Source organism: Pteropus alecto, unplaced genomic scaffold, assembly GCF_000325575.1.
Source record: "Pteropus alecto unplaced genomic scaffold, ASM32557v1 scaffold210, whole genome shotgun sequence".
Taxonomy (NCBI): Eukaryota; Metazoa; Chordata; class Mammalia; order Chiroptera; family Pteropodidae; genus Pteropus; species Pteropus alecto.
The window spans coordinates 2,078,659-2,089,712 of record NW_006431288.1 but is presented as its reverse complement, the minus strand read 5'-3'; the positions used below and the strand labels follow the sequence as shown (position 1 = coordinate 2,089,712).

Below are 11,054 nucleotides of genomic sequence, written 5' to 3'. Positions count from 1 at the left end.
TTAAAGGAGAAGAAGTTTTGCAGGTCCACTCTTACCCAAGTGAGCCACCATTAAGTTCCAGATACTGAGGATGGAATGTAAAAACAGATAGGCTTTGTGCCTTCAGGAGGCTCACAGCCATAATCAGCTAATCACACCAACAAATGCCCAATTATAATGGTGGCAAGAAAAGCAAACTGCATGGCTCTAAATCCTGGGGGAGGTTGGGGTAAGTGGTTAATCTAAGAAAGACAGATTTGAGAAAGCATCCCTAAGGAAACATAGTCCACTTAAAATGCTTAACTGTATGAAAAGAGGAGGAGAATACAAGCCAAGCGGGGAGTGAATGTAGAGTGGCCCTCAACCAGAAAAAACAAGACAGGTAAAATAAAATAAAAGAGGAATGGTGAGGCAAGAGCATGAACCCAGAGTGGAAAGAAAACTCCTCCTAGGCCTTGACAAGGAATCGGCTCCCTAAGGTTCAGGATAAGTCCTGGAGGTATCATCAAATTCAGATTTGAAAAGATCACTCTGTAAGTGGAGAAAGGGTGGGTGATGGAGAGTAGAGTGGGTATGAGCAGATTAGCTATTTTATTGTGATTTTAATAGCTGGGAACTATAATGTTAGACCATCCATTGGCCTTCACAAACACCCAAGCCCTGCCATCAAGCCTGGGGAAGCTCCTCTCTCACAGTGCTAGGATTCCCATGTATGGCTCTGTCACAGCACCTTCCTTTTTTACAAGTTAACCACTGCCCCAACCCCCATTATATATCCTCATCATAGGGACCTGTCTCGTTCATCTTTTTATCTATCTGGACTTGTATTTCAGTACTTGACACATGGTAGTCTATGCATGAGTGAAAGGGGGGAGGGGGCGTCAAAATTTCTGTTCTCCCTTTCTCTGGGTAGGAAGAAAGGGCTTGGCCAGCCTGGGTACTTAGAGTGAGGAGTAGCATTAGCACAAGTGCCCCTCTCTGAAATCCAGGCTCGTAGTACTATAAAACTACCATAAAACATGTCCAAATGAAATTGTGAGAGCAAAGGGGATGATGGCAAGAGGGCAGAGAAACACCATCAGGTCAGCAGGGTGGAAAACCAAGACCATGAAAGTTCAAAGGACGGAATCAGGTTGGGCAAAAGGGGACACAATTTAGGCAAATTCTTGGGAGTAGAGACCTATAGAAGCTACAAAACATGTACGCATTCTTAGTACAAAGGATTGGATCTGTTTAATGGAGTCAACATAAGATAAACAGAAGAGCCTAAAAACCTTTATTGCTAATGATTACAAAAATGAAGGATACAGTGGTGCCTGGCTTCCCTGCATGTATTTGGTAACTTTTTCCAAATTAGATTATGTAATATATTAAAACTGGTTCTATAAAGTGTGTTTAATCTAAAACCGATTAAAGAAGTAGGTCATTTGTCCAGGTACTTATTGTCAAGATCAGACTGGAATCCAGGACTCCTAAAGGCTGAAATTCACTTCTTTATACAAAGCTATTCAATTCCCAAGGGAGTCAACAGTAGGTTCACTGCGCAGATTCCCAATTAATCACAGCAAAAACCACTATTTGCCAAGTGAAAATCTTCTATTTTGAATTCTTCATCTCCCCACCAGCTGAGTTTACCACAAAGACATGAATATATAATTGAGACATAAAGAAAACATGACACCAAATTAAACTGTCCTAATTTTACATCAATAAATCCTTTCTCAAATAACATGAACTGAAGATCTCTCAAAAGAAAAACATTTTACTCCACCAACACTAGCAGCATTTCACAACTGAGCTCAACTCCAGCAGAAGCCAATTAGATGCTGTACCAATGTTAGACACTAATTTACCACAGACGATGTTCAACAGGAATATAAGTCTTAAGATGTACTCCAAGTGGTGACACCTTCAGCCTAAATAAATCAGCCCGGAGACATCTGAATCAGTCTCCTCATCTACTTATGGTTCTCAGGTATAGTGAGAGGTGGCTGCTGGCTATGGGCCAGCCCCATGGTTTCTGAGGGTTGTAGACCCCTTCCTACAACTGTTTCATCCTTAGTAACATACTCACCTTCTCTGGTACAATCATCACAATGATGACACAGCCAAAAGCCACAGTGCCATATACTCTATTTGTTAATGTACAAAGAAATGCACCTTAATCACACTGTGGAAAAAAATATATTGTGGCAGTAATAATAAAATATTCATTTAGTGCATTCAAAAATGACCTGGTGGTGGAAGAGTCTTTGGCAATCTTTCCCTTTTGTATCTTTACCATGCAAGAGACACACAGCCAGTTAAGTTTAAATATATTCTTCCCTTCTAATACCTCTCCCTTCCTGTCAATGGTTCCTGTCATTTTTCTATCCCACTGATAGCTTTCTGGATATTCGTTCTTTGCCAAAATAATCCAATGCAACTTTCCTTGAGGAAAAGAAGTGGTGGTTCTATAGAATATCAAGGAAAACCAAGCCTATGTTGAAAACATACACAACCCAAGGCCTACTGCTTCACATTGTGTTCCTTCCTGTGGCACACAGGCCATCCACACCTTAAATGCAGCCTATCTTTCTGGCTCTGTGTCTAGTGATTTCTATGCCATGTCACCACTTATAGTATGCACTCTTCTTTCAACGGGTCATAGGTTTTCAGACTTTCAAGCTTTGCACATGCCATTGCTCCTGCCCAGGATGCCTTCTCCTTTCCACATTCCTTGAAAAGTCCTACTCACGATCAAAGACCCTGGTAAAATTCAACCTTGTATTTGCCTAACCTTGCAGATAAATTTAGTTAGTCCCTTTGGGTGTATGTATAGCATTTATATGTGTAAGCACCCTAATCTCTGTTACCATATTGGAGAGTTATTTGTTAAATATAACAAATATTTAACAAATATAGTCTCTTCAGCTAGACATTCTGTTACCATATTGGAGAGTTATTTGTTAAATATAGATGTCTCTTCAGCTAGACAGGGAGTAATTCTATCTGAATCTTTGTGTCCCTAATACCTGGATTCGAAATACTGGTAACTGGAATTGAAATATGTCAGTGGACAGTCCTCAGTATGACAACTGGTAAACTAAGAGACTTAGTCACCAACTTCTCACAATGCCCTAAAATACTAGTTATTTCAATTTTAGCAAGAAGGGATTGTTAGACACTTCTAAGGCATTCTAGGACCAAAGAATCCTCTGCAAGAGTTGTGGTATTCAGATCAATAATGCTGCCTTTGAAATCACTTTATACATATCCTATAGGTGCCGCGCACGAAACTTTAAGGAATGTAGTAGTGATGGTTGTTTTAGACATATTCTAGAATTAGCCAGAGCTGTACCAGTGGGTCACGAGACCATAAATAGACTTCTTGCATTCTTTAGTTAAGAATATTTGCTTCAAGTTCAGCTTAAAGAAATCATAGAGGGCTTCTGATACAAGTATGAGAGTCTACAGGAGTACATCTAGAAATATTTGTTCTTTCCCCAAAGTAAAATGACACCATGTCTCAATTGGAGGCCGCAGAGATATATGATCCAGGAGACAGAGCCACTTTTCTCAATCCTGTGGTATTGGAATCTGAGGCAGTTCAGACTCCCTGGAGAAAACCATCTAAGGGATAAGAATTCTGTGGTTGCTTCAAGACTGTCCCTTGGGAGCTTTAACAGCTTACCTGGAGGAATGTTGCCTGAATCCTGTGTTTGCTGTGAAGCAATAGGGTCACCTGAGCTTTCCGTTTCCTTAGATCCATGAGTAATATGGATGGCCTAGAAAGAGAAACCCTATTTTTTTTTACTATTTACTGTTTTATGTTTTATTGTTTGCTCTTCTGACCAGGCAGCACCAGGAAGCAGAAGCCAAGTTTTCTAAACTGCTTAGAAAACATAAGAACCCTCCCCAGCCATCCCAGAAAGCACAGAAAATGCCATTATTAAATCAATGTGACTTATAGCAATTTGCTCAGATTACTTGAGTCTAAGGTGACTTCTGTTAATTCAGAACTGGATGCTATGTTTTCCTCCACCATGGACTCAGCAAAGACATAGCGTGAATAGAAATTAGTTGGTGCAAAGATCTCAGCTCCACAGGAGTCTTGCAATACAAGGAGGGCACGTTTTGTTCTGGGTGATGTGGTTGGAGAGACAGAAATCTTTGCCTTCAATGTGAGGATTAGGGCATATTATTCCCTTTGATTTGTTGTGTTTCAAATTTCCTTTTATTCAGGTTTAGGGTTGTGGGGAGCCTATGGAATGTAGGTGTCTGGAAATTAAAAGTTATTGTTCCTGTTCTCTTAATCATACTAATGAGTTTGGCTTGACAAGGTCAATTAATTATTCAGGATTGGAAAGCAACATGATTATACATATCGGGTAGGTAAGAGGAGACAGTTCAGAACAGGAAGACAGTAAAAGGTAAATCGAAGGCTGGTGACTCCAAAACTCTATTATTTGCAAGTCACCTGCTTGTGCTGGATATCACCCTGGCATAGTCTCTTTCTCTCTGGAATTCCACTAACACAGGAAATGCAGGGCAATGTTCTGGCTTCTTTCCCTCATTCCCGCCCCATTCCATAGACACTAGCATGCCCCCACCCTCTTTCAGGAGAGTTTCAGAGCTGGTTGGCTCCAAAATGCAGGTAATTAACTATCAAACAATAGCAGGGATTTTCAGATTAATTCTGCCTAGGAAGAAACAGGAAAACTCATTTACACCAAACAAAAGGGAGGGGGTGATTAGATGTTCCAATGACAAAAGAGAGACCTAGATAGGGCCTGAAAAACTGATAAAGAAGACAAAAGCTTTTATTATTATTATCATTATTATTATTATTATCATCATTATCAACATCATCATTATTACTATTGTTATTATTACACTAATATTACCATTTTTAAAATACTGTATTACACCTTGTCTATTATGCAAATATAACTCTAAGTGAGTATAAAGCCCACAGGTACTCCTCCCAAACCTTCCCTTGGATAAAAAGGACCTTCCCAATGCTGTGTAGACCACTGGGGCAGTTCTATTGTACCACCACAGGAGGGCTTTTAGAGATAGTTAGGGCTTTTGAGAAGCCCTTAATTTGGCAAAGGGTTCAGTCCCATGGAGCATTTTATTCACTCTGTGCTTTCCAAGATGTGGTCTCTTCTAAGGGAAAAAGGAGATGGGGTGTGACCATTATAGCTATTCCAAGAAGCTTGGTTTGGCAGTAAGATCAAGAGGAAAAAAGGGTTAAAATACACAGCTTGACTTCCAGAAGCAGCCTCTTATTAATTATACTCATAAAGCAGAACACCCTGAGGTCAAAGGAAATCAACAGACCCAAACTTTAATAAATCTTAGATGGATCTCCCTCTCTCTGGTCTAAAAAATTATATTCCGGCTGCCTAAGTGGGCATGCAAATCCATGGGTGGCATTTCTTACTTTTCACAAACTCATTTTGAATGGAGTATTCAAGGCATCTTAAAACGAGAATCTAAGTATGAACCCCTTCTTCTGTGCTACCACAGAATGCTTTTACCACCCAACACTTTAGATTCCTTAGTATCAACCTCCCCCAAGGCTCCACAGCAGTAATTTTAGCCTCCTGTCTCCTGATAGACTCCTCTCCCCTCCCTCACACTCAACCCGTCCCCGAATTCTGTCTATTCTCTTTTCGCTACATCTTCAGACTCCAGACCTTCTTCTCTGTTCTAGCTAACAGAGGAACTCCAGTGCTTTATCTTTTTCAATAATTCTCTTTTGTCTTTAAAAGATCTCCATCTTTTATTATCTTTTCTTTTCCATCTTTTCTACAAAATTCCAGTCTCCTTTCTATACCACACCTGGCCCTTCAGGTCCATAAAACTCACTCTTGCTTTAATCCCTGGCCCATGATAGTAATCACTTATAGCATTGCCCAGTAGAACTTTCTACAATGATGAGACTATTCCACATCTGTACTGTCCAATGCAGTAGCCACTGGTTACCTGTGGCTACTGAAGTAGTTGAAATGAGGCTAATGTGACCGAAGAAGTAAATTTTAAGTTTTATTAGGTTTTAGCTAATTTAAATTTAATTTTAAATAAACATTGTAATGAGTAGCTACTGAGCTCAGTTTTTCTGTCACCTCCAGCCCTGTTGCCTTATCCTCCACCTCCCTTCTACATTGGTTCCAGGGCCACTCTCCTCATCAAGGCTGTCCCTGTTCTTGACTTGACCAGGATACTTATTCCACATGAGATCCTGGGCTCTGTCTGAAGCCACACACCTGCTCCTCCCTCCATGCTGACTCTATTCAGTACAAATCAGAAGCAGCAGCATCTTCCTACAGGCTCTTCTTACATGCCTGACCATGCAGGCTGAGTTATCTGAGGTTTGAAACTCACTCTTATTCTGCCTGGTGTTTCCCATGGCTATACTTAATAGTGGCTCCTCCATCTCCCTATGCTGCCCACTGCAGGGCCTCTCCACTACAGTCCTGGCTAGCCTGACTCCAGCCAGTCTCTGCACCAGACACTGACCAGTCCTACCTGGACCTTTGAAAACCACCTGCCCCCCACAAGCATGGGAAAGATTTAGGAGAGATTAAGAGCTTAAGTAGCCTTAGAGCTATCTTCCTAAATACATACATACATACATACATACATATATACATACAATAAAAACAAACAAAAAAACAAAGGGAGGATACATTCCAATGGCAACAGGTAGTGAGATATAAAGTAATGACCCACTGATAAAAAATAAGAAGCATTTTCATTTTTCATTTACTACAAGGTAACCAGTAACCAGAGCTGTTATGAAGTATTATCAGCAGTTTTTAAAATAGTCTAGAGCAGGGGTCCCCGATACCTAGTCCATGGCCTGTTAGGAACTGGATCACACAGCAGGAGGTGAACAGTGAGCCAATGAGTGAAGTTTAATCTGTATTTGCAGCTGCTCCCCAGTGCTAGCATCACTGCCTCAGCTCCACTTCAGTTCATCAGGCATTAAATTCTCATAGGAGCACCTGTCCCTGGTGCCAAAAAGGTTGGAGACCGCTGGTCTAGAGAAGAAAGCACAAATCTAGAACTCTCCACTATTGAAATGACTGCAGATCATGCTCACAGCCAAAGCTCTAGAACACATGAACCAAAGAAAGGCACATAGCCCTTTACTCTTGTGTTTGAGCTAATGGACAGATCAGGACTTAGCAGCCTGGGAAAGTTGTCTGCTGTGTAAAGAGACCAGCCTGACTTCTGTATAGGTCATTTCTGAATTCTATTAAAATGTCATTTCGTAAGCCAAGGGGGAAAGAGGACCTACACTACAGGTGTGTCCAGGAGTGTTTGGAGCAGGCTGGTGCCCAGGAAGGATTCAGCTAACAGCAGTTATATTCCTGGAAGTTAAATTCCTGGGGACGATTTGGGCAAACATGATACATGAGTGGGAACTTACTCTTCCAAGGCAGTTTTTATTCATCTTCCAAGGCTAAGTGCTTGGCTAGGATACCAGTAACCAGAGTTGTTTCTTGGTGATCATTGACTGTGTGAATGAAGGCATGAATGAGTGCATACACAGAGGGTCTGATTCTTAGGCAGATGCAAAGACGGCATCCTGGCTGTCAGCAAGAACCACACATATTGAATCATAGCCATATAGAAGATCCAGTACAAAGAACTAGTAGGGCAGAAGGCATTATTTCAAAGTAATGAGAAAGACAACCCCAGACCTTCAGCAGATCACATAATACTATGAAAACGCATTACCTTCTTTCTGTGTGAGTTTATTTATATATAAAGTTGACTACATATACATAAATACATATTCTCGTGGGTAGAATACCAGTTTAGTTTTTTTTTGCTGCTGCTATTGTATGTGTGTGTGTGTGTGTGTGTGTGTGTGTGTGTGTGTGTGTGTTTAATGATGACAATACCACTTTGAAAACTTAATATGCCTAACTTTCATTTCTGCAGCATTCTGCTCAAGGTTGAATAGTAACTTCAACAAAATCCAGACAGTCAGCTTTTGGTGGGGGAATTAAGATTGATGTTCAGTACAATAAATGATTCCATGATAAATAATTTCTTTTTCTTTTTCTTTTTTTTTAAATCCTAGATGGTGATATATCCTCTTTCCAATACAGAAACAGGGGAATCTGGCTCTACTTAGTTTGTCTGATTGCTTTTAAAAGGGAGGACAGGTTGGCTCTGGAAAACTGTGGTCTTCTATTCATTAAAGTGTCAATAATGCTCAGGCCAGGCATATTGACAGCGGATTAGCTTGGGCTGAGTCTGTGTACAAGACCAGTGCCTTTTTTAACCCAGCTTGTCTCCAGATCAATATACCCATCAGCATTCGAAAATTAGCCTAAGATGAGATTCCAATACTTGAGGTGGTGTGTCATGCTATAAGGGCACCTAGCCAAGTCACAAATGGAAACACCTAGCTGGGGATTAGACATTTTCCATTAGCTTGGACATGAGCGAAGACTGATGTATACTCTATCTCCTCGCCTCCTCCCATCTCTCCACCCCCACATGTATGCAACCTTCACTCTTTGACCCTATATAGGACTTTGGAGCTATAATCCCAGCCATTTGTTTCAATAAGCATTTATTAAATGCACACTTTGTATAAGGCACTCACCCAGGTGCTTAGGACAAGAGCGTATAGGCTTATGAAAAAAAAAAAAAAGACAAAAACATGGTGCTTGTTTTCAAGGAGGCTTCAGAATTTTTCACTATTCCTTAGATTTTCCTGTTCCATTCAGGTCTTGCTTCCTAAAACAAATGTCTGTAATAGTGCACAGTTCATAGTGTTTCCTCATCATTGTGGGATACCCTGCTCTCATCTAGTGTGTGTGTAGGGGGCATGATGGGTGCTGGGGGAAGGCTTCAAACACACTGCCTGGTATAGATTGTAAATGATGCCACTGCATTATTCAGGGAAATTCTTCAGAATAGTGATTCCCAGCCCTTTTTGGCTGATTATCCACAATTAAAAAAAAAAAAAAGAAAGAAATGTATTTTATATTAAAAACTTACAATAAAACAAAAATCTTCCAAAATAATCCCTACTCTGTTATTTGTAATACATTCTGATACCTCTTTGGCAACTCTATTTCCTTTAAAAAATGCTGTTAGCACCCAGCAGTTTGAAATATTCATTTACAGAACCAATAAAATAAAAGCCATCATAATTTTCTTTTGGACGAGTAAGAAAAAAATAAAGATAAAAACAACTTGGTAGGATCAAGCTTTGCCATAAGGCAAGAGGCTCAGATGTTCCACTGGCATAATCTCTCACCAGAGCCAATGTCCACACTGTTCTCACTCTCGTTGTGTCCTCTTTTCATCATTGGCCACCCCTTCTTGCTCATCATAGGACATATCCATGATCCAAGCTGTACCTTCTCCTACCTTCTCATAGTTAGCTTTCCCTTAATTCTTCCATCTCTTTTGTGTTCTTCCTTCCTGAGCAACTGTCCTAGCTTTTGTTTCTCTAACCAAGCATCCAAGGATGCTACCATTTCTCTGTGCACAATGACAAAGAGAGGCAGATGAAGGAGCCCCTGGACCTGCATTTAGCTGGACGAAGGGAACTGGGAATTAGACTAGGAAAGACACAGCAACAGAGGATCTGGGCTCAGTGGCTCAGGGGCTTAAGCATCTAAGATAATAAAGCAAAGTATCTGGTCCACTGTAAAGGATGTCTTAAAATGTTTAAAAATAACAATGACTTTAAAAAAAAAAAGAGCTGACACATAAATCGAACCTCTGTGTGTCAGGTCTTCTTCTCAGTGTCAAACACATTAGCACATGTAAAGTGTGACCTCACCACAGCTCCTCACAACATTGACTCCATTTTACAGATGAAAACCCTGAGGTTCAGTTGGTAACCTGATCAAGGTCTCATGGCCAAAAAGCGGCACAATTGGATTCTGAATTCTTACTCCCTAGTTAAGAATCTGCCCACCGTGGTTAAGTGTTGTCTGAATGCCCCAGGACCAGTTCTGCTTCGTGGGGAACAGGTGAGCAGCATTCTCAGGGCTTGAGAATCATGGAGAGAAGAGAACCAAAAGAGATGCAAAAACAAAACAAATATACAGTTCTTGAAAGCTGGGGATGATGGGTGCAGAATTAAAAGAGGAGAGCTGGGGTTCAAGCAAAACATAGAGAATCAGACATAGTTAATAGAGAGAAGATGTGGTATCAGAAACCCAGGACTGGGAGGCGAGAGAAGATGAAGCAAGCTGGAAACGATGGAGGTTTGTGAAGGATCATTCCAGCTGGGTGCCCAGAGCATCTGTGTTTGGCTGTGCTTTCTCCGAAGGCTATGTGAGGGTATGGCAGACGTAGAGTACCAGAAGAGCTGAAATGCTGGTCTTAAAATAGAGTGAGCTTAGAATTGGATGGATCCTAAAACTTAGAGGAGAAAAAGCCAAGGAAAGTAATAATCAGAAGATATTTTCTGAGAAAATATATTATTCAAACAAAAGTAAAAAAAAAATAAAATAAAATCCTAGTCCTATTCAATGGGAAAATTATTTGAAAATTCAGCATCTATTGAAAAAATGACAATTAGAAAGTTGTCTTCACTGGATGGAACAAACAGAACTCATCTCTGTTGAGGATCACAGAAAAAGTGTTTAATACAGGCTCTCCCAGTCACCCACTCAGACCTCCTAGACTAACCCCACCTACCTACCTTGCACAATGAGGTGGACCCTCGAGGTCTTGGGGTGGTTGTCCGTCTGTACAGAGCAGGTGTACGGGCCCTCATCATATACGTCCACATTTTGGATTTCAATACTGTACTGGGTTTGGGTGTTGCTCAGGAGGACCACACGTGGGTCCAGGCACCACTTGTCATTCCCAGCGTAGAGGATGGTGCTGCGGTTTAGCCAGGCCACCCGGGTGACTCGGTTGTCAATCGTGCACCTGGAAGGAAGACCAGATGGATAAGTCAGGGGACTGGAGAGAAAATGGGACCCATCAGAGTGGGGTTCATGGCAAGGCTAAGATGACTTTTTATGCCTTGTCTTCATTCCCTGCCCCCAGTATACACATGTACATCTATCTTGTCTGATTTGTCATTGGTGGCATTT

At 41.0% G+C, this 11,054-nt stretch overlaps 1 protein-coding gene across 3 annotated transcripts in view; it reads right to left on the bottom strand.

The window, feature by feature from the left end:
* NTM (neurotrimin) overlaps window positions 1-11,054 on the bottom strand; it is a 390,145-nt gene that overhangs the window by 166,873 nt on the left and 212,218 nt on the right. For all 3 annotated transcript variants that reach the window (XM_025039581.1, XM_006905790.3, XM_025039582.1), the window contains exon 2: window positions 10,655-10,887. In XM_025039581.1, coding sequence (XP_024895349.1) covers window positions 10,655-10,887 — 233 coding nt within the window. The remainder of the gene's footprint in view (window positions 1-10,654; window positions 10,888-11,054) is intronic.